This window comes from Carcharhinus amblyrhynchos, chromosome 7 (assembly GCF_965287045.1).
Source record: "Carcharhinus amblyrhynchos chromosome 7, sCarAmb.v2.hapA, whole genome shotgun sequence".
NCBI classification, from domain to species: Eukaryota; Metazoa; Chordata; class Chondrichthyes; order Carcharhiniformes; family Carcharhinidae; genus Carcharhinus; species Carcharhinus amblyrhynchos.
The window spans coordinates 3,427,684-3,452,664 of NC_137330.1; the positions used below are offsets into that span (position 1 = coordinate 3,427,684).

The 24,981-nt window shown below is 40.4% G+C and overlaps 1 protein-coding gene across 1 annotated transcript in view; it reads right to left on the minus strand.

Annotated features, from left to right (window-relative positions):
- Positions 1-4,785: 4,785 nt before the first annotated feature.
- Positions 4,786-24,981, minus strand: part of LOC145345307 (Fc receptor-like protein 5) — a 33,501-nt gene continuing 13,305 nt past the window's right edge. Inside the window, exons 4-11 of the mRNA XM_080193123.1 lie at positions 22,333-22,611; positions 20,237-20,524; positions 19,282-19,584; positions 17,692-17,793; positions 13,267-13,413; positions 12,491-12,547; positions 7,667-7,698; positions 4,786-4,917 (exon numbers count right to left, since the gene is read on the minus strand). Coding sequence (XP_080049249.1) covers positions 4,786-4,917; positions 7,667-7,698; positions 12,491-12,547; positions 13,267-13,413; positions 17,692-17,793; positions 19,282-19,584; positions 20,237-20,524; positions 22,333-22,611 — 1,340 coding nt within the window. The remainder of the gene's footprint in view (positions 4,918-7,666; positions 7,699-12,490; positions 12,548-13,266; positions 13,414-17,691; positions 17,794-19,281; positions 19,585-20,236; positions 20,525-22,332; positions 22,612-24,981) is intronic.

Here is a 24,981-nt window from a genome sequence, read left to right on the forward strand (position 1 = left end):
GTCCCCTTATTTGCGAAAGGATATATTGGCCTTGGAGGGAGTACAGGGATGGTTCACCAGGCTGATACCGGAGATGAGGGGGATAGCTTATGAGGAGAGATTGAATAGACTGGACCTGTACTCGTTGGAGTTTAGAAGGCTGAGGGGGGATCTCATAGAGACTTACAAGATAATAAAGGGGCTAGATAGGGTAGAGGTGACGAGATTCTTTCCACTTAGAAAGGAAACCAGAACTAAAGGGCACAGCTTCAAAAGGGGTGGGGGGGCGGGAGGCGGCAGTTTAGAACAGAGTTGAGGAAGAACTTCTTTTCTCAGAGGGTAATGAATCTCTGGAATTCTCTGCACATTGAAGGGGTGAAGATTATCTCGTTGAATATGTTTAAGTCACGGGTCGATAGGTTTCCGATTGACAGGGGAATTAAGGGTTATGGGGAGAAAACGGGAAAGTGGAACTGATCCACTTCAGATCAGCCATGATCTTATTGAATGGCGGGACAGGGTCGAAGGGCTAGCTGGCCTACTCCTGCTCCTATTCCCTATGTTCCGATGTCAATGACTGTGAAGCCACAGTAAGGTCAACAAATTTGGGTGGCGGAGGAGTTCGGCACTGGTAATGGGAAGAGACGGATAATGCCAATGAGGACTGATGGGGATGGAGGCGGTTTGGAATGGAGTCGTCTGTCCAGTCGAGTGTTTTGAATCTTATTGTGTCAACAACATGGGAAGATGGGAAGGTGTAGATTATAGACGTAATTCCTTGTCCTTCCATGGACGCGTTTCCGTCAATGTGGAACGCAGCCGTAATGCAGAGAAATGAAAAACACTTTGTACTGAATGTCAAAGAATTACAACATTGTAACAATATACAGCATCATTTTGCTGCCTTCTCCCCATACACATTTACATTTTTTCTATATCCAAATAAATATATATTGCGCATGTGAAAGCCTCGACTAAGCATTTTTTTTCACTAAACATTCCAGACTGAACAGCTCATTGTGTGGTAAAGGATGTTGGACATCACTTTTGTCTCTTTTGCAAATTACTTCAAATCTGTGTCCACGCATCCTTGACATGTGTGCCAGTGGGAATAATTTCACCCTGCATACTTTTTTTTTCCATCCCTTTATGAGTTTGTACATCTCTACCAGCATCTTGTAGCATTTGAAACAAGGTAAGTGAGTTGACAGCACAAACAATTGTGAATGAGTATGATTTGGTAGCCACTACAGAGACAGAGTTACAGGATGGGCATAACTGGGAGTTAAATATCCAGGGGTATCAAAGTGATTGGAGGGATACACATGGAGGTAAGGGAGGTGGAGTAGCTCTGATATTTAAGGATGAGTCAGGACGGTAGCGAGAGATGATATAGAATCAATGAGATTTAAAAAAGGTTGAATCCATCTGAGTGCAAATTATGAATTGCAAGGAGAAAAAAATCACTGTTAAGCAGAGTCTATAGGTAATCAAATAATAAAATCATAGAGGGGAGAGAAATGAACAAAAAAAAACCTGACGCATGTAAGGCTGGTACAGCAATTATTATGGAGAATTTTAATCCGCACATTAATTCGTGATATCTTTGTGATATCCTCCTTGAAGAGTATGTAATAGAACCTACCACGGAGCAAGCTATCCTGGTCCTGTATAATGATGTGGGTATGCCGGCGTTGGACTGGCGTAAACACAGTAAAAAGTCTGACAACACCAGGTTTTAGTCCAACTTATTTATTTGATAATATACTCACTAGCTTTCGAGGGGACTGCCTCTTCGTCAGGTGAATTCGCCATTCACCTGACGAAGAGGCAGTCCCCTCGAAAGCTTGTGAGTATATTATCAAATAAGTAGGTTGGACTAAAACCTGGTGTTGTCAGACTTTTTACCCTGTATAATGAAGCAGGAATAATTAATGTTCTTACAACTAGGGATCCTACTGGAAGAAGAGATCACAGCATGCTGAATTTAAAAAGCAGATTGCGCGTGAGAAGGTAAAATGTAATGCCAGTGTCCTGTGCTTATACAAAAGAGACGTTCCTATTGCCTGCAGTTCTTGTCCTTCTGGGTGGTAAAGATCACAAAGTTGGAAGGTCGTTTGAAAGACGTCTTGGTGATTTACGTAGTACATTTGGTATATGGCACACGCGTTATCCACTATACATCAACGGTGGCCGGGGTGGTGGTGGGGGGTGGGCGGAATTAAATGTTTAAAGTTGCGGATTGAATATCAGTGAAAAAGAAGTATATACAATACGTTTCTGACTTGTGTCTTGTGAATGGTGGACAGATTTTGGACAGTAAAGAAATTTGATACGCACCACAAAATTCCCAGCCACTGAACTTTTCTTGTGGCTAGGCTACTAATACAGTTGGCCAAATTTGGTTTCGTTTCAATGGTCTCCCACATGATATCTCTTTTTTTTTCATTGTTGCAAACTTGGCCACTTTGGCGATGAACAAAAAAAGTGGCATTATGTTTGTTATTAATATCCGTAGAAGCCTTTTGTAATGGGAACAACTGCTGGGAAACTGCGTGCATGTAAAACAGGATTGCAGTTGTTCTCTCTTCATTAGGAACTCTCTGCTTATGTTTCATGCCGACATTTGTCCTTCCTCAAAGCTTGTCAATGAGATATCTTAAGAAACTGCAACTTTGAGCATCAGATGGAGATGTTAAGCTGTATGGAATCCTCAGTGTTATATATCCGTCTGGTAAGTCATTTTCCAGTAAAGCACGTTGATATGACATCTGTCTTTTTGTCCATCTGTTGCATCATTTCATCTCAGTTAGTAGCTAATCGCTGCATCAAAGCCGTTAGCTGAAACTCAAAGCAATGTCGCCATTAAAATTGTGTTGGCTCCATTCTTATGCTAATATGAGTGCCAATTAGCTTTGCAGGAATTTCTGGAATAGTAGCTACAATAAGAATTTGTCCTGCGTGTGTCTTGAATTAACGATAGCTGAGTCCCGGAATTGAAACGATGCTCAAATATTTGGAATCCTAAATTAGCTGGTGCATCTTAAACTGTGGCATTTATTTTCACTCATCAGACTAAAGCGCCAGCCATTCATGCTGAAGCCACAGAATACTCCTTGAAACTGGGGGGAGGAGCCGAGCATTACTAATGTTATGCAGCTTTGAGGTCTTTCTGCTCTTGTTTTGACATCAACTCTGTGTATTGGCACTTAATCTGTAATTAATTGAAATAACATTTCGTATTTTCCTCAGATCATTTCCCTGTCACCTGATTCAATCAGCAACTTCCTGCTTGACTTGAACGTCACTTTCAATAGAAATGTTAACTGTTAAAACCGTTTTAATATTCATGATAAGACAATGCATTATTTACAGATTTATTATAGATCAGGAAATTTATTTGTGCATAAGAAAAACAGAAACTTCCACGATATGTATTTTCATTACACTTTTGACTACAAACTATTATTAATTAAAAAAGATGTCTTCCACGATGCAACATCAAATATTCTGCTACACAGCCATCTTCCAAATTAGTAAATGCCAACAACAAATCCACCCAACATATTTTGTGAGCAAAGTATTGCGCTATTGTTGGGAAACGGAGATGGTGATTGTCCATTTCGTGCTCGAGGGCAACCTTCACAACGCTTTTGTTGACACGGTCTTGGTTACCAATTCTGCAACAGTTGTGCTTGTCTCAATGAATTAGATTCACCAGTGTCGTTACCATCAATAAACCATGTTAGTCTGAGAGAAGTTATGAACATGTCCTACATCTTGCTGCCTGGAATTCTGCAATAGGTTTGTGGTTATCTATGTTACATCGACCATTGTGCTTGAGACCATACATACTATATTAATTTGTGATAAAGTTAGGAGGCTTCGGAAAAGTGTGACTTCTTTCATGCTTATAAATTTCAACAGATTAAATATCCCCTCGCAGTTCGTTTTCATGAGTAATAGCTGACTGGTAGTTGTTTAACCTGAGGGTGACCACACATCAGGACGAAGGTGGACCTTATTTAACTACCCTATTTGATACAGGAATGAAATACACACTGTATTCCTAACCAGCTGACCAGCCAACTGAGCTAAAATTCAGCCATTGATATGCGTTTTTTCCCCTTCGTTGTAATGCACAGGTCAGAACGATAATGATATTTCATTAGCCATCAAATGGGTACCGTCCAGCGACTTAGCTCCGTTAACAATTGAGACATTATTGTTGCAGTTCTTTCACAATTGTTCCACTCCAGGATGTTAATTAGACTCTGATGTGGAATTATATTCTGCTAGATATTGCATTACTGCTTCCATGGTTGGGAAAAGTCGTCAGGTTTGTCCAGGTTGGAACTATATCTTTCTCATTAACCTGATTTCCAAAGGTCGGATAGATAGCTGTTCAGTTAAATTAGCACCAGAAATGTATTTACAACATGTCAATCGGTATTGACCCTATTCTATTTGAAAAGCTGGGATCGTGTGACACTGTGAGCGAATCTCTGACAGAGCATTTCTCCTGCTGGAATTAAACTGCCTTCTCCAAAACATCACGAATCAGGATGAATTGAACTGAAAGCAACTTACTGAATGTCTCGAGTTTGCTCACGCTAAAAATCAGTCAATATGATGCAATGTCCAAAATTAACATTCAGGCAGTGCCATAATCCAGAATATTTGACTGCAAAATATACAGTAAATTTCCGAAATTGAGCATCCACTTTAGAAACAAACAGCTCGAAACTACGAAGGCCACAAATGAACAATAGCTGCAATGACGCATTAATGTTTTGTTCAATTTTGCTATGAATGTCGTGGAAGATTCGCGTATACACCCCCTTCTTCATTTTCATTTTCTTGAACAGTATTTTCATTGTTCCTGTGGTTCAGTGTGGCATATGTGATGCAATAGTCTCCCTCGTCCTTCTTGTTATCCTGAAATTAAAGAATATAAGGTCAAATGGGTCTCTCGAGTTTGCACGAAATGCGCTGGGGTCCATAAATGCAGCATTCATTTGAGAAGTGTCTGAGGTTAACCAAGGCCCAACTTCACGACGCCCAATTACATGGCAAACACCGCATGAGTGTCCAAAATTATCATCTTCAAGGCAGAATGTAGGAATATGATATGGTAAAATCTAATGCCAAGAGGAGTGCAACTCCAACAGCATTCAAGAAATTCTACACCATCCCGTAAAAAAAACCCCTGCTTAGTAGCAACCCATCGGCCATCTTGAAGTTGCATTAACACCATATAGGGGTTCGCAGCGACAGCAGTTTCTATCTTTTGCATGGTGCACTGCGGAGAGTGACCGAATATTCTTCTACAGGACCTTCTAAAATTCAGAACAGTCTCCACTTGGAAGAACAAAAACGGCAGATGCATGGGAATACACCGGCCTCATGCACCCACCACCCCCACCCCCTGCTCCTGTTCTAACACCAGGGTCTCATGGACCTATATCGCCATTCATTCATAGTCGCCCTTTCAAAATTCTAGAGCACCCTCCCTAACAGTACAACGTGTGTACCTGTACCGGATGCATGACAGTGTTTCAAAAAGGAAGCTCGCCACTACAATCAGACTTTGTGATCGGCAATAATCATCGGCCTAGACCACAAGACCCCGGACAAGATTTGTTTTAATAAAAACACGCACAGGCTAAATGTCTTCGGCAAACAAAAACATATAAACCGATTAGTCACATTGGGAAATAAGTGGCAGGTGGATTTTCAAACTGTTAAATGTGGGGTGATACATTTTCGAAGGAGTCAGTTGCCACAGAAGTTTTCAATGAATCACAAAACACTAGGAAGTGACGAAATATGGGACCTTGGTGCGTTTGTCCATGAACCTCTGAAAATGGAAGGGCATGTTAGCAGGGTGGTGTAAAATGAATATGGGAAATTTGTCCTTATTTATTGATGAATAGGTCACAAAAAATGCAGAGGTATGGCTGGAGTTTAATAGGATTTTGGAAAGGCCAGAACTGGAGTAATGCCTACAGTTTTAGTGGTCAGATTATAGGAATGATATGATTACACTGAACGGCGTGGAGAGCAAACTCACCTGCATGTTGCCCGCGATGGAACATTTATGTTATGAAGAGAGGTTGGATAGACTCAGGTTGCTTTCGTTGGAGTAGACAAGACTCGGAAAGACCAGGTCAATGTGTACAACACTATGAGGAGCATGGACAGGATGTACAGCGAGTTGTTGTTCCCTGAGTTGAAGTGTTATTCGCGAGGAGACTCAAGTTCAAGGTGAGGAGTAGGGAGTTTAGGAGGGATGTGATGAAAACATTTATTTTACCAAGAGGGTGTTATGGCCTAGAATGCACTGGCCGGGAGGGTGGTGGAGGCGCATTGCCACACATCCCTTAAAAGGTACCTAAACCAGCAACATTATAGGACATGGATCAAGTGCTAGCAAATGAGGTTAGGTAGGTTAGGTGATACTCACATGCCAATGCAGACTCGATGAGCTGAAGGGCCTTTCCTACGTTGTGTAGGAAAGTAAGAAAGTAGGTCTACATCGTAATGTACATGACCCATTTTGATGTTCCCCATCTGTTCAGGGAATATTTCTGAGGAAAACATTTGGAAGTGACCTTCAACATCATGGCAGCAGTTGTGCAAAATTCATGAATTGAGATGTTTAATGCTGCAAGTGTTCGTTCGAAAGCGCCTGTCTAACCAGTTACTTCGTCAGACTATTAGAACAAGGTCAAGAGCTGCAGAACAATGCTGCCGCATGTAAGTTCCTCTTCAAATCCAACCATTCACCCACCGGCATTTTATAGCCGTGCATTTTGATTCTCAGAACTCGTTGTCCATCGGCACTTTGGGTGCGCTGGAACATGGATTGCATTTAATCAGGAAAGTTTCCTAACTTCACAATCAACAGGTCAATTAGGAACAGGTTGTAAGTATGTTCCATGAATTAATGATATGAATAATAAGCATTTCAATTTTCACGCTCAAACTATGAGAAAAACGCCTATTAAAAATAATAAAAAATGAACTTTTAAAGGGAGCCAAACCTCTTTGGATCATGAGTCTGTGCTAACTAATGACAAAGGACTTTTTTTTCACTTTGGAACGCCAGACAAGCTAACCATTTGATCCATTAGGGGCTGCGATCAATATTTGTAATTAAAGGGCGACGTTGATAACAGTGTAAGCCATGTTGCATTACTTTGATTTTTTTTCAGGTTTAAAATTGCCTTTGGCGGAATCAACCAAATTAATTTTGGCTATATTTTGTTACGTATGGAAGTTTTGAGCTCATGTAATGATCTCAAATTATTTGCACATTGAATATACTGCCGTTGTTGAAAATAATTGTCTTCATTTTTGCAAGTGGAACATACATGACTGCAGGCATTCTGCTGCTGTTGAAAACATCACAATATTTTGTTTTCCAATGTGCGGGCTGGTTGTATGTGTGTTTGTGTGTATGTGTGGGGGAGGGCGGTGGGGGGTGGGGGGGGGCGGGTAAGTGCAGGAGCGTTGCTGGTGAGGAATAATGGTTGGGCGGGTGGTTTTGGTGGGCGTGTTGTTCATTTGCGGGATAGGTTTTAGTTGGACGATTGCAAAATCTGATGCCCATGTGCTCGCCTTAAGGCCAACTGTTCAAGCTTCAACTGTGATACGTCCGTCTTTTCATCTGAATATTACTGACCTGTTTCCCTCGTGCAGTGCCGCTGCTGTTACCTGCCAGGGAGAAAAAAACAGAAGCATTTTAAACTGGCCGCCTGGGTATGTTGGAGGGGAAGAATAAATTTTCATGGAAAGGGAATGTTTCAAATCTATCCAGCCCTTAAAAAAAATACTGGGTTGACAAAAATGTATACTACTCCCCATTGAGGTCAGGGCAAAGTGCATTATGTTGAGGCATGATGTACACCGGGCCAGCATCACTCTTGGTTATTGAAATTGTGGCTTGTATTAGACTTAACCGATCATGCATCCACATCATGTGATTATAGGAAGTGTATGTTCCCTCTGTTTGTACCACATGCATCTGTTGTGTAAATAGAGTCTCAACGTTGTTGTAGATCCAGTGAAGATGCCTCAGTTCTACACAAGTACAACGACTCAATATTTGAACAATAGCACTTAAAGAATTTGTTTTTTAATTGTCTTGTCCACAATCAGTCAGTGTTAGGGGGATGGGAAAATGAGCTGTAGTCCAAAAGCCAGTGTTGAGTGTCGTGAAGTACTGAGGAAGGTATCAAGTCACAGCAGTGTACAGACAGACAGGATGGTGGGTTGAAGTGTATCTACTTCAATGCAAGGAGCATCAGGAATAAGGTAGGTGAAGTTGGAGTGTGGATTGGTACTTGGGACTATGATGTGACCATTACGGAGACATGGTTAGAACAGGACGGGAAGGGCTGTTGGCAGTTCCGAGGTATAGATGTTTCAGTAAGAGGAGGGAAGGCGGTAAAATAGTTAGAGGAGGAGCATTGTTAATTAAGGATAGTTTAAGGGCTGCTGAAAGGTTTTTCGAGATCGATCTGTCTACTGAGGTAATATGGGCTGAAGTTAGAAATAGGAAAGGATCGGTCACATTGTTAGGAATTTTCTATAGGCCTCCAAATAGCAATAGAGATGTGAAAGAGGAAATGGCAAAGCAAATTATGGATAGGTGTGGAGGTCACAGGGTAAATATCATGGGTAACTTTAACTTTCCAAATATTGATTGGAACCTTTATAGGTCGAATAGTTCGGTTGGGAAACTTTTCGTACAGTGTGTGCACGAGGGTTTCCTGACAAAATATATGCATAAGCCGACAAGAGGTGGGACCACATTGGACTTGGTACAGGATAATGAACCGGGCCAAGTGTTAGATTAATTTGTGGGAGAGCACTTTGGAGATAGTGACCACAAGTGTCCTTCATTATTGCAATGGGGAGTAATAGGGTCACCTGGCAGGGCAAGGTTTATAATTGATGCAGGGGTAATTATGATGCGATTAGGCAACAATTAGGGAGCACAAAATGGGAACAGTAATTGTCAGGTATGGGCACAAACAAAAAGTGGAGCTTTTTCAAGGAACAAATACTGTGTGTCCTTGATAGGTATGTCCCTGTCAGGCAGGGAGGAAATGGCTGAGTGAGGGAACCATTGTTCACAAAAGAGGTTGAATGTCTTGTCAAGAGGAATGAGGAATCGTATGTAAGGATGAAAAAACAAGGTCCAGTTGAGTCGCTTGAGGGTTACAAGGTAACTAGGAATGAGTTAAAAAAACGGCCTTAGGCGAGATTGGAGGGGGCATGAGAAGTCCTTGGCGGGTCGGATAAAGGAAAATGCTAAGGCTTTTTACTCTTATGTGAGAAATAAAAGAATGACCAGGGTGAAGTTAGGGCCAGTCAAGGATAGTTGTGGGAACTTGTGTCTGGAGTCAGAAGAGATAGGTGATGTGTCGAATGAATATTTTTCTTCAGTGTTCAATAAGGAGAGGGGTCATTTTTTTGAGGATGAGCCTGTGATACAGGCTGATAGGATGGAGGAGGTAGACGTTCTGAGGGAAGATGTATTAGCAATTTTCAAAAACCTGAGGGTTGATAAGTCCCCTGGGACAGGTGGGATACATCCTAGGATTCTTTGGGAGGCAAGGGACGAGATTGTGGTGACTTTAGCTTTGATCTTCGGATTTTCACTGTCCACGGGGATTGTGCCAGAGGACTGGAGATTGGTGAATGTTGCTTTTCTCTTCAAGAAAGGTATTAGGATTGGCCCTGGTAATTATAGGCCAGTTAGTCTTAATTTGGTGGTCGGTAAGTTAACGGAAAGGGTACTGAGGGATAGGATTTATGACCATTTGGAAAGATGCAGTTTAACCTGGGATAGTCAGCACGGCTTTGTGAGGGGTAAGTCCTGCCTCGCAAATTTGATTGAATTCTTTGAGGAGATAACTAAGTGTGTAGATGAAGGTAGGGCAGTTGATGCCGTGTACCTGGATTTTAGTGAGGCGTTTGATAAGGTTCCTCATGGTAGGCTCATGAAGAAAGTAAGGAAGTGTGGGATAGAAGGAAATTTGGCCGAATGTATAAATAACTGACTGTTTCATCGAAGACGGAAGGTGGTGGTGGAGGAAAATGTTTCAGACTGGAGACCAGTTACCTGCGGTGTACCATAGGGATCAGTGCTGGGTCCTCTGCTATTTGTGATTTTTATCAGTGAGTTGGAAGAGGGGACTGAAAGGTGGGTTAGTAAATTTGCTGATGACACCAAGATTGATGGAGTAGTGGATGAGGTGGAGGGCTCTTATAGGCTGCAAAGAGATATTGGTAGGATGCAGATCTGGGCCGAGAAGTGGCTGGTGGAGTTTAACCCTGATAAGGGCGAGGCGATTCATTTTGGTAAGACAAACTTGAATGCAGATTACAAGGTCAATGGCAAGATTCTGAGGAATGTGGAGGAACAGATGGAGTTTGGGGTTCATATCCACAGATGTCTGAAGGTTGTCACTCAAGTGGATAAAGCCATGAAGAACGCTCCTTTTCTGTTAGTGTTTATTAACAGGGAGTTTAAGTTTAATAGCCGAGGCATTATGCTTCAACTGTACAGAACATTGGTGAGACAATATTTGGAATATTGTGTGCAGTTCTGGTCACCGCACTATAAGAAGGATGTGGAAGCATTGCAGAGAGTGCAGAGGAGATTTGCCAGGATGTTGCCTGGTTTGGAGGATAGGTCTTATGAGGAAAGGTTAATGGAGCTGGGGGTTTTCTCTTTGGGGTGGAGGAGGATGGAAGGCAACGTAACAGAGATTTATAAGATGATGAGGGGATAGATAAAGTGAACGTTCAGAGACTATTTCCAAGGGTGGTTGTAGCTGTTACTAGGGGGCATAACTATAAGGTTCGTGGTGGGATATATAGGAGGCATATCCCAGGTAGATTATTTACTCAAAGACTGATTGGCGTGTGGAATGGACTGTGTGCTGTGATAGTGGAGTTGGACACTTTAGGAACGTTCAAGCGGTGATTGGATCGGCACATGGAGCACACCAGAACGACAGGGACTGGGATAGTTTGATCTTGGATTTGGACATAGCTCGGCACAACGTCGAAGGCCAAAGAGCCTGTACTGTTCTATGTTCTATGTTATGAAGGCAGACATAATGCAGAGTTTCAGGAGGAACACTCCAGCAGACATTTCTATGATACACCTTGACATATGTGTTCTACCCTCAATATATGCATGGAAGTTGCTGTTTTCCAATACGGTGCCTTCTTGAATTGCAAATTCAAATTAATTTTCACTTTACCATCTGGACAGAAAACCTGCAGATACCTTTGGGGCACCCAATGTCCACTGCGCGTTGTTTTACATCTAGAGGACGTGAAATTATTCACTGCACTCCCAATCACTTTGCATAACTGTGAGATTTTTAGCGCAGTCAGCAATGTTCCAATTTTAGCTTCGTGTTCCTGAATGGACTGCAAATTTATTTTGTGGGAAGCATTCAAACTTGTGGAACTGCAAATATAATCCCACTTAACAGCGGTTGTAAAAAAAAATAAGTTACCGGCGCTGCTTGACTTTGTGATCTTGACAACTGCATAAACCAAGCCAGCATCTGATTCTGTCGTATCTAAATAGTTGGATTCAGAGACAAAGCAAACATAAGGAAGTGGCCTTAACAAGAATCAAGAATCAATATAGTGGGCCCGATTGAGAAACAAAAGGGGAAATGGTTAAGCACATATCTCCTGCATATATAGATACATTGATGTTTACAAATAAAACCAAATATGCAGAGTGATTAGGATAAGTGAATAGGTGACAATAATAAACTATGATGGTACATTGCTATTCATTTGTTTAATAGGCATGAGTAAGACATTTCATTCACTTTTATAAACAGTGGTGAACATATTTTTCCACTCTCAGTGACCATGAAGGCAACACCTATAGAAATAAAATAATTTCTTCTTGAGCTTTTTTATGCTAATTCATTCTCAGCTTTTTTTAAGGAATTAATATAAAAATCGTTTGCTGCAACAGATGTAATTGAATCATCACAAGAAAAAAAAATCTATTCAAACAGACTATGCTCTGGGTCCCCAGAACATATACATGCCTGCAGCTCTGATTGTATTATGTAAAATAGGCTATGTTTGCTAAATGTACACGTTATTTTCCTGCAACTACATGGATTGAATGATACCTTAAGTATATTATCGTTGCGTTGATTTAATACACCCTCGTTATCCTGATTAATTACGCTTAAGCACATCGTAGGCCTGTAAAGCACACAGCAGGGAGACATATTTGCAGTATCTATGACAATGCTACTTGTAAAGAGGTGAAATTACCAGGAAGTAATAGGGTGCTTCATTATCAATGGTCCCTGCAATACATAACTCTAGTATGACCTGTCAGATGTCGTCTCCTGGAGTCACATGAAAGTCATGTTTTTCTTTCCCAAGTAGTTGATCACTCGTGTAAGGTATAGCAATGCATATCAAGCAGGAAACAATGAAGGTTTACCTTCTGCAGCAGGAGGCTCATTTACTGTAGAATAAGTCGGCTGGAATTTTCTTGAATCTAAAGAATTCAAAGAAAAGGGCATTGTTTAATTGAAGATCGAGGTACATAATGAAATATTTAAGTAGAAGGCATATAAAAATTCAGTACTGGAGGTTATTTATACCTGTGTTTACCAAATTAAAAATCCAATGCCTGATCCGCCTGACGGAATTAATATGTGGGCAATTCTATATTTAAAGGGACATCATCGATGTGCCTTGGATTATTAGGGCGAGATGGATCTGTATCAAAACATTTTATTCCAAGTGATGTACTCTAAAGACTGGTTGTATCGCAGTGTCATGCGTTTGGGATTCAAATATCAGGTGTTGGTCAATATTCTGCATTGCTCTTTTCCTTAATGTACTTGCAATGTCCATTTGGAAAGAGAATCAATAATCTTTAAGTGCTCAAGATATTGATTGTAATAGTTGATTATCAGCGTCCTTTACTGTGACCATGGAGGAGCATCAAGAGAGCCAGTGCATACTAATTTCTCATCAGGTCCAGATCACATAAAAAACGTGATCATAAAACGTGTTTCATAAAAAAACGAAGAATGATGAAATGCAACATTTTTTTGAAAAAAAAATGAGGAGAGGGACAGAGCAGCAATTTCATCTAAATGTCGGCTACAAAAACTATAGGAAACAAATTCAGCAAGTGCACACTTCATTTCTTTGTAAATATAACCCTACTTGTGACATGAATAAATAAACGTTAAACTTGATGCTTACTGGTATTTCGGCATTTTCTAACAACTGCATATTCAAAGTTGCTGGCCGACGTTTTCTCGCCACAATATTGATGTATATTTCCAGTTGTATCACTTTGAACGAAAGATATTCGGATATTAGCAAATAATTCATTAATACGCTCAATTGCTATGCAGCAGAATGCAGTTGGAGCAGAAAAGAAACTTACGCGAGGGAGATAAAGGAAAGTATAAATAATTCAATGAAGAATACGCATTTGTTCAACACTAATCCATCGTGGCGCACTACTGTTAGTACCACAATGTTTATTAGCAAGCTATCTTGCTTTTTAAAACACATAGTAGCAACTTCAATCACCTATGAAATAAAAACGCGAGAGGTTCCATCAACTCTCTAATCGAAAACCGATGTCCCCCAATTCGCCTCTATATTGCTTTCAAATACTGTCAAACTAATTCTACTATTACTGATGTACTTCCTGGAGATCACATTCTCAACCTCCTACTTCCGCGTCCTTTGCCCCCTCGACGCGTTTAACAATCTTAAAACGCTTCATTCCTGCTAATATTTATCCTGCTGTTCCAAGGACTTCTGCCTCATTTTGTTGAAACATCCTTAAAAATGAAGTCGTTAGTTCCACATAAGATGCCAGTAAACTTCTGCTGTAACCTTTTGCGGCATTTAACAGCTCCCGTGATGTGCAAATGCAGAATTAACCATGATAGGCAGCAGTTGCGTACATATTTGCTCATCAAGTTATATCTTGATTGATTTGTATTTATATTGAATGCTTGCCCTTATCGGTGAAATGATTTAAGAAGATTAGTAGCCCGACGGGCAGATCATCAGAGCAATGTTTAGGGTTAGCAAAACTTCCCTGATAATCGTTTTTTTTCCAAATTGTATGATGCACAATTTACCATCTTTATTTCTTAGTTGCCTCAATATTCACCATTGCGTTCAGCTCCACATTGACATCCTTCTTCCTATTCCTGTTTATGCAATCGTTATCTCTATGCGCCTTGCACCCATCTAATCTGTGATCACTCAGTATTTGCTCCTCATATATTGAAATACATTCGCATTTAATGGATTCCGGATTCACTATTTGATTCGAAAAATAAATTATCCAGGAACTGTTAATTATGCGTTTGCACATCACGGGAGCTGTCAAATGCCGCAAAAGGTTACAGCAGAAGCTTACTGGCATCTTATGTGGAGCTAGCGACTTCATTTTTAAGGATGTTTGAACAAAATGAGGCAGAAGGCCTTGGAACAGAAGGTTAAATATTAGCAGGAATGAAAAGTTTTAAGGTTGTTAAACGCCTCGAGGGGGCAAAAGACGAGGAAGTAGGAGATTGAGAATGTCGTCTCCAGCAAGAACGTCAATAATGGTAGAATTAGTTTGACAGTAGTTTGAACATGAGTGATGATCACTCATCAGGAACACCACTACAGATCTTTCGCCATTATGTCTCCGCTGCGCTATTCAGGGGCATTCAAGGTGAATTACTGGATGAATATTTCCAACCTCTGGATTTACCACGCGGACTAGCATGACATTCACCCCTTTACAAGTTTATGATTTAAACAGCTGGATGACTTACCGTAGTTGTGGGGAATTGTTGGAGGAACTGTCTGCATAAAACAAGAAAAAAAAAGTCAGAAATTGGGGCAGTGAATACATTTGCTTGACACCTTACAAATGGTTTCTTCATCTGGTAAGTAAATATTAATCTTTTAAAAAAAAATTGAATTGTAGAACAGCTAAAGTTAAGCATTAAGGAACAGACCGACGACTGTAGGATCCATCAAACATCATGCTGGCATCACTTCAGTGACAAAAAAGCTTTGAATTTAACTGACGAATTAGCCCCCACCCCCACGCCCACCCACCCCCCCCCCCAACACACACACACACACACACACACACACACACACACACACACACACACACACACACACACACACACACACACACACACACACAGAATATCTGAAATTTGTGTGATCAGGGCAAGACGTTGTGGTTCAAAAATCCGGATAAGCATGAAGTATTGATGGACGCTAAAGCAGGAATTTTGGTCGGGATACATAATTAAATGTAAGAAATGCACAGTATACATATTGACGTACTGTTTGGGGTAGGCGTGTGTGTGTGTGTTTGTGGGGGGGCGGCGGCGTGGGGAGGGGCGAGGTGGTTTGCTGGGGTGTGGTGCAAATGGACGAACTGACTATACATATAATCAAAATGCCTCCGGCAAGCAGATTCTACCCATGATATTGCTTTTATTATTCTTGCTGGCCTTATATGTTGCTAATTAGCATGTAACAGACCATTGAAAGAATATGCACCTCCAATTTCATCAAGCTATTCAGTTAACTGAAATCCTTTCTGCGTGTGTTTTAATTTATTTACATTGGTCTTAAACCCTATGTCCAGAATTGTACAACACACCCCAGTTGAGTGAGAGTCATTTTAATTTCATATTATGATTAATCAAAACATACAGAAAATGCCAATTGTTATCTTGAACTGCTAGAGTCAATGACATCTCAAATTTAAGTAATCCTTCTCTCCATTCCTGCACTCCTTTTAAACCGTACCCTTTTAATTCCGATTACTTCTTCTTGCTTATACTCCCAAGAGGTAACACAGCATGCCAATTTGCCAACAGTAAATCTGAAAGGCCAAGGCTGCATCCATTACAGTAGCCTGTAAATATCCTGTTTTGTTTTCATCACTGCATACTGAACAGCTCGGAAACATTTAGGTTAACTGTAATTTGCAAAGAAGAAATTGTTCCGTATACAATCAATATTAACCTTGTCGGTCTGCTTCAAGGAAAGCACTATTCCAATTACCAATTCTAAGATGATGTGGAACAAAATCCTCAAAATTCAAATATAATCCATGTTCTTTTTTACCCAGCTCCCTGATATAAGCGGATATTTCATTCCAAGCGTTTAAATTTGTGGCGATTGGTTAGATTCCCTCTTGTGAAGTTCACCATATTAACTACGCAACCATAATTAATCCCTCAGTTTTCCACACGAAAAGTTAGATAAGTATCCCTCCTCCTTAGCAAATAACTGCTCATGGTTTTTTTAATTATTTCAGACTTGAACAAGTTTTTTGGTCATAAATTCCCAGGATTATAATTTAGAAAAAAAACATTACGAACGACGACAAACTGACTGGTTTGGTTCTGCTGGCTTTACCTGAGCTTTTTCTGCTTTCCGTTTTAAAAGTGTGTAACAATTGGATTTTTTGAAACCCCTATCACCAGTCCTTCATCTAACAATGACAGAAAGGTTATGTGCAATGGTTCCACCTTTTCCTCCTGTAATCTATAGAGAGCTCATCATTGCTTCCAACTTTCCCAGTAAATTAACCATATTAAGTAATACTAGGTTTTCATTAGTAGCTGTTTCTGGATTAATTTGTGTCGGGTCAAAGTCCCAACTTCTCATCTAGCATTGTGATTAATGATCCATGCATTCTGGAAAAGTATGACATCGATACCCTGACAGGAAAACAAAATCCTTATGTATGATTAATGCAAGTGACAAATGCACACGTGAACGGTGAACAGTGAATCAATCTGACGATGACTGTAACCATATATTCCTGTCCAGTAGCATTACACGGCAGGAAACGTAAGTTCTCTAACACGCTGAGCGATTGCTATGCAATTTGTCTCCGCTATTTAATTTCGGCTTCAAAAGTAGTCCATGCGAGATTTGTCGGTTGTCGCTCGCCGCTCGCCCTGATATAAAGTTGCTGAAAGAACGAAAATTCCTAAAATGATCCCTCTACTCTTGATCGCAATTCATGAATGTATCCATTCAATAGTCGGTTGGCAGGACGGAAGTTGAACGTTGCTGAATTGAAGTAAACGTTGCCTCCATTTTAAACATTGTATTCACCAGGATAAATACAAGAATACCAGATTTCGGAAGATAAGAACAATCTGTACGACACAAACCAAGAGTACTCTGGCAAGGCAGTTTCATTCTGTTTGGCCGGCTCATTGCTGGTCAGAACGGACATAGATACATAAATAACAACTGGTTCCCTGAAAAGAAATAAATATTTCGAAACCATGCATTTTTTTTTAATTTCGGGCTGTTTTCTCCATCGTGACACTAGTGCCATTCAAACCAAAATTGTCAACCAATAGGTGCCCTTTATTCCTGTCGTACAAATTATTGAGTCACCTAAATTTGGGATTCGAGTGTTTGTCCGAGTGAGTGCAAAATTGGAAAGCTCAGGTGAAATGTTTCGCTGCTCAGCAACATTAAAATCATTGAAAGCAAACGGCATGTTGTTCGATCTCACAACTTTGCATTGCTATAGAAAGTCAACCTGTTAGATATATTGTGCTATCGCTGAACATTGAACGGACTGTTGAGTATGAACCCCGCCTCCACGGCATTGCTCACCTTGATTCGCCTTTCTCCGTTCGTAGCTTAAGCATGCAAGCAGGGCAATGATAAGAAGGAGTGGAATAACTGATGTGGTGATGGCAGCTGTATGGCTCTGTGCTGGATTTAAATAGGGATATTTGATGAACAATATTATACGCCCCAGAAATCATACACTCCATCTGAAATTTAATTACTATGCATTAATGATTCACTCGCTTTCGGCTACAGTTCATCAATATTTAAATACTAATCCCTGGAGAAGCAAACTGTACAGTCACTTATTGCAAAACCATCGCTTCTGAACAGGTAAACCCCAGATGAAACATATTGTAAAAATCGTGAGGGGACCACATACCAGGAGCGCGTTAGGGCCAAGTGATATGACAACCCATTTACTAATAAGAGTACGTTGTTTATAAGGAATTCTCTCTCTCTCTCTCTCTCTTACTCTCTCACGCAGACTCTCTCTCTCTCTCTCAAATCATTGTTAACCAGAGAATGATAGAAATTACACAACAGAGAAGGGAGCCACGATTCCCTCCGTCTTGCCCGTACCGACTTCAAAACAACCGGGTGCCCTTTCTGATCTCAGTTTCCTGCATATGGCCCATAATCCTGCGAATTACGGCAGTTAAAATGCAAATCCATGTCCCTATTAAACTATTTGACTAATTAGAGCATCTGCTTCCACCACCAACTGAGGCGGCAACTTCCAGACATCAACAACTCACTTGTTAACAAAATGTTTCCTCGCGTCCCCTTCAATCCTTCTGCCACGTGGCTTAGATTTCTGATAACTCTGCAAAGAGAGACAGGTTCCGTCTCTTCAGTGTGTCTCTAACACATTCACAGTTACTAATACCTCAATCATGTCAATGCTCAGCGCTCTCTTTTCTAAGGAAAACAACTCTCAGCTCTCCAAGGTCTCGGCTTCGCTATGTTTGTCCTACCGTGGCAACATTCCAGTAATTTGTTTCTAAACTCTGGAGTAACTCATGTAAGGTGGTGACCGGATCTACATGCCATACTCCAGTTGTGATCTCATGAGTTTCTTATGCAGTTCCGTTCTTACTTTTGTATTCTATACCTTTTGAATGATGACGATCATTCCGTGTGCATTCTTGTTCTTAAATAGAATGCTCTCCCATGCAAACCATGGAGTATTGAATTCGCTGAATGCAGAGTTTTCTTTGACATGGGGATCAAGGGTGATAGGGGAGGAATAGAAAGGTGAGGTCAGAAAACAAAAAAATCTGTCTTAAATCTGTTGAATGTCAGTGCAAACTTAAAAGTAGCCAATCTCCAAGCCCTGCTTCTAAATCTGAGGTCTGAGGTTTGCTGCGTTGTATTCGCGTTGTATCTACTCTATGCTCTCTCTCTCTCTCTCTCCCCACAACTTCTCTGTTAATTCAGATTTTGAAATTTGCTAGGTTATTGCAGATGCAGTAATGTCTTACAAAATAAAATCCACATGAGCAATGTTACTCATTCGTGATCAAATATGATTTCCATTTTGAATTGTATGTAAAGGGGATTCATTAAGCTATGCTTCTGAAAGAAATGTGCACATTACAGTCAAATCGTCCTACTATAATTTCCGGGTACCTGATACTGTGATATCTATATAATTGCTAGTTGTGTTAAATATCTCTTCATCGGGTCCTCTGTTCATCGCTACACAGAAATATCGCCCTTTGTAGCGTATCTGGAATGAATGAATATTCAGCTGACTCCCGTCTGTGCTGAAATTATGATGTTCACTGATGTTTTCCAGCTGCTGATGGCCCAGGTACCAAAAGAACTGGGGAAATGTGCCTTCCTTCAACTGGCACTGCATAACGAGAGGATCTCCCATTGAAATTTCAGTTTTGTTCATGTTAGAATTAAGAACAGCTCCACCCACAGGAACTGAAAGAAAGCAAACAGTTTCGAAGTTAGAGAAATAAATCACCATCAACATCGGAATGAAAAAGTCATGTTGTGTGTTAAATGACGTTAAATCGTTCGAATTCATTTGAATGCAGCAGAAATGTGCAATTGGCTTATCAGTCCTGAGAATCGGGCTACTGTTCTGGGGAAGTGGGTCCAGAGCCTTTTTCTTTAATTCACTGAAGAGAATTGGGCATCACTCATTAGGTCAGAATTTATTACCCATCCCTTGTTACGCTGACAAAGATGGTGTCACTTTTTTATAATCTTACAATAGACGTCAAGATCTGAGTCAAGGTTTGTTTACAGCTCCCTCGTGTCAATCCGCTTTTATATGCTTCCTGAATCCTGAATCCTTCAAGGACAAGAGAATGAGATGTATGAGCAAACCACTGTTTGCAACTGGGGTGCCAAATACCGTCCCAACTTGGGACCAAGTCGGCCTTCTCGAACTGTCATTGAATCAAAAGACTTCCTGGGACCATTGCGCATGCAATTACAAGGCAGAGGCTGCAGCGGTTCGAGAAGCTCACCAGCAACTTCTCAATGGCATAAGGGAATGGACAGTAAGAAATCGGACTCATAATAATGTGGCCCACAGCATGTAAAAGTGAAAGAGGAATGTACTCACCAATCACTGCCAATGGAATGGATTCGCTGTACAGAGCATTTTCCGATGCCTGGTTTGAAACTATGCAACTGTAATTTCCTTCAGCCCTTTTACTGACATTAGCCATTTCGTAAGAAATTCTGCTGTGATTGGAGAACTCCCAGTGTATTTCGTTCGTCAAATTGTGAAAGAAAACATACTTAATCGGAAATGAACCGGTAGATACGGAGCAGGTTAATGTCACCGCCTCTCCCTGCACGATTTCTGATCGAGGTTGGAGTCCTAGATCCGGCTTTGATACTGGAATTACTGTAGGAAAGGAACACAGTTGGTGCATTGTTCTGGTAACAGTTATGTGTCATTCCAACGGCAAGCAATTCACTCGCCAAACGATTGGTTTCTGTTGTTAAATTAAATATTAATTCGAGCCTATCTCCATACTCCAATTACACGTTTCTGAAGCCTAATGATTTGTTATTAACACTGACGATGCCACTTCCTCCCCACCAAGTCTGAGAAGTGCTTGTTTCACTGTTAATATGCCTGACAACAGATTAAACTGAAAATTACACGATAATAGAATTGCAGAATAGTTTAGATGATATAGAGAAGTGTGAGGTCATTCATTTTCCTGGAAAGGGTAGAGAGTGAGAAATATGAATTTAGTGGGACAGTTAAAAACAGTGCACCGGGACAGAGAGGCCTACGCAGCTTGGGGATCCATTCTTCAACATAGAGCAACCAGTTAAGATTATAGTGAGCCACAATAAGGCCAAGGTCAACTTCAGAAATGTTTGTATTGAGTAGGGAATAAAGGGACATTCTGATAATATATATAAACTTTTTTTTATGTCCCTGCACAGATATTGCCTAACCTGCTGAGCTTTTCCCAGTATCCTTTGGACGCTGATTTTCAGATTTCAACTATCTGTATTTTTCTGTTTTAATGAATTTACACATAGCCCTGTTCAGGACCCATGTATTGCAAGAAGCTCGGACCAGAATATTTTAAAGTATAATATGCGGGGATGCTTGGGACCTTTTACAGGAAATTTAGCATAATCGTTCCAGTGATGAGTTATTGAGGCTTAAACCTAGGGGGAAAAAAATAGGCATTCTTATTCTTGGAGCAAACGAGATTGAGCAGATTATTGATAGAGAGTAAAAAAGATGAAGAGAAGTGTTAATGCCTGGTTTAGGCAGTTTAGGTGAAAAAAAGATTGTTCTATCTAACGAGGTAAAAACGGCTTGGTAATACAGATTTTATTTACCTTTGCATAAAATATTTGGGATAATATGAAAAAATGTATCTTTGACACAGCCTGTGGTACCTTAATGGAATGCAAAGTCTCTTTACTCAGTTTTTTTTTACTAGAGTGTATCTGTTGAGAGGTGAGCATTACCAGCTAATCCGTTTTTTGTCAATCATATTTGCAACAAAGTGATTGCATAACTCCTTTTGGAACTACAGTAAGGCGAACACGAGTCAGTGACGAGTAAGTCATCTGCGAGGTTAGCGAAATGCCAATACTTTGTAATGGAACATGCATCTCAAGAAGAACAGGCGGAGTTAACACTGTCCATAGCAGTCGCCGGAAAACTGTTTTCGTTCCGGGAGATTTGTTTTTTTTGTGAATACCTTTTTTTTAATTTCCAAAGTGTTTCAAATTGATTTCTAATTTTCATGGTGAAAATAGATCCCACTCATTTACACTTCAGTCTAAAATTCTGGAATGTTGCATAAAGATCACAGTTCTTGCTCTGTGTTATTTTTATCTCCACCAAACATGCCGCAGTGTTGTTTATATTTCTGCACTCTCTAAGTTAGATCATATAATTTTAATATCTAGCTATTCTTTTTACCTGAAGATTAAGCAATACTGTACTACATGATTCATCCAACTACTAGATACAGACTTTCATGATATTCATATTGTCATGTTCAATTTTAATTAAATGCAAATTATAAAATAACCTCCTACCCTCCCTTGATCAAGTAGGGTCAGTAGAGGTTACGTTTCTATCGACCACGATTTACCGGACCCGCCATCAGCCTCGTGATTTTATTCAAACCCTTATCTGTAATATTAATGGTGGCATAAATAAGATCTACTCACGTTTAACTAAAACAGAAACCACATTACTCAGTTTCTTCTGTGTGCTTCTGGGAGTTGTTATTTCACATTGGTAATTTCCCGAATCGCCCAGCACAGCAAGTTCTCTTAAATAATAATTTTGTTCTGCCGGTAAATTGAGACGTTGTTCATTGTTGAAAAATGAGTATAACAAAGGGTAAAGGGTCTGCAATTGCCCAGCCGAACAGATAAGGTTCAACTGCTGGCCAACAAATATTTCAACTTCTGGATCAACTTTCAGCAGGGGTGGGGAACAGAGGTCTAAACAAAAACAAATGCGTCAAGTTATTGCATTGTAAATATAGCTCCTCCATCATAGCATAATTATACTTTTTTTTGAAAACACGCATTGCGGGAAAATGCATAAAATATTACTCCAGTTCTGTTTAAGTTTCAATGCGTAGTTTGCTCCTGCAAGGCCCAGGATGAAGCTCAAATTTTAAGTGGAACATTTATTTCCCTGATGCATTCACATAATTGGATACAACATAATAATGACTATTCTAGGTGTCTGCAATTTGTTTGGTCAGAGATGGCGCTATGGTCAGTTGAGTATAACATGAAAGTCAAATACTGCAAATTTTGGAAATCTAAAATAGCAAAATAAAATGAAAATGCTCGATAGCCTCAGCAACCCGGCAGCAACTGTGGAGAGAGATAACGTTAATGTATCGAGTCCAAATGGTATTTCTACATACTTGAACAAAAAAGGAAACTGCGATGATAAGGTGCCTTTGAGAAAAGTAATTTGCCCTCTTTCTTGTGCAGGATTTGATTTTGTAGGTTGCCACATTATCGGTGTCACTTTGTCTGTACCCGGAAAACATTGTTGCTACTCTAGCGGCAGAATTGATCATAATTGTATTTTTTTTAATCTGGACTAATGCAGGATTGTTATTTGCGTGTCCCCCCACATTTTCAAAGCGGCACTTGATTCGAATTCTGACAGGAAAAGACACGTGATAGCACTGGGCTCCGCACACAGAGACAATCCCAGTTCGTTTGCTGTTTGGGATCTGTAGAGAGAAGGAAAGACTCTCTGTCTGTCTCTTTCTCTGTGTTAATTTGAAGGCTGGGACCTGTCAGTAAAGTTGTTTTTTTCCCTCTGACGTTTTGCTGTCTGAAGATGATTTTTTCTCTCTCAAAACAGCTGCGTATGAGTCTGAAAGTTTTCTGTATGTGTCCAGAAGGGTTACGAGGTTGGAAAGTGACTATGCACGTGAGCACACCTGTGTTTGAAGCTGATTGGTTCTGACATTGCATTTACGTCAATGGAGGTATTGCTTAAGTTGGATCTATAGCCAGGTAAAGCATGTAAGAATTACACTTTGTCATATTTAGGAACATTAATTGGTAAAATACATCCAAAGCAATTTTGTTCTATTCTAATCGTACTTTTAAACACAGTTTGTTTTACAGAAATCTACCCAGTGCGACAACAGAATCACACCTGAATTACGAGAATCGCACCATGTAAATGATTTGGAGAAAAATGTATCTGGATTGGTTAGTAAGTTTGCAGACAACACAAAGGTCGGTGGATTTGCAGTTCGTAATAAGGACCATCAGAGGATACAGCAGGATATAGATCAGTTGGAGAGTAGAGCGGAGAGATGGCAGATGAAGTTTAATCCGGACAAATGTCAAGTAATGTATTTTGGAAAATCTAAAACATCGGAAATTTACAATAAAATACAGAACCCTTAGAAGTATTGATTGGCAAAGGGATCTGGCTGTACAGGTACACAGGTCACTGAAAGTAGCAATGCAGGTGGAAAAGGTAGTCAAGAAGGCATATGGCATGCTTCCCTTCATTCGTCGGCGTACTGAGTTTCAAAATTGGCAAGACACGTTGCAGCTTTACAGAACCTTAGGCCGCACTTGGAATATAGCGTTCAATTCTGGTCGCCACACTACCAGAAGGACGTGGAGGCTTTGGAGAGGGTATAGAAAAGATTTACTATGGTGTTGCTTTAGCTATGAGGAGAGATTGTAGAAAATTGGTTTGTTCTCACTGGAGCGATGGAGGTCGAGGGGAGACCTGATAGGAGACCTACAAGATTATGAGAGACATGGACAGAGTGGATAGTCAGAATCTTTATCCAAGAGTGGAAGAGTCAATTACTAGGGGGCATAGATTTAAGGTGCGAGGGGCAAGGTTTAAAGTAGATGTATCAGATAGATTTTTTTTTACACAGAGAGTAGTGCGTGCCTGGAACTCGTTGACGGGGGAGATAGTGGAAGCAAATACGCTAGTGTCTTTTTAAGGGGCGTCTTGACAAGTACATTAAAAGGATGGGAATAGAGGGATATGGTCCCTGGGAGGGTAGGGAGCTTTAGGTAAGTCGGGCAGTGCGGTCGGTGCAGGCTTGGAGGGCCAAAGGGCCTGTTCTTGTGCTGTAATTGTCTTTGCTGTTTGTTCTTTGAAGCGAAATTACGCAGAAAGTAATGCACAAATCAAACCATACTTGGGGTCTAGGTTAAATTCGTGATATATCTTGGTATTCCTATTCTGGCCCTTAAGAAAATTTAACGAGTTATGTCGTGGGAGAGGTGGATACAAGACGGGAGGCAGAAAAAAAAGAGTAGTTAGGAGAGATTGAGAAGCTGTCAAGGACATAAGCTAAAGGG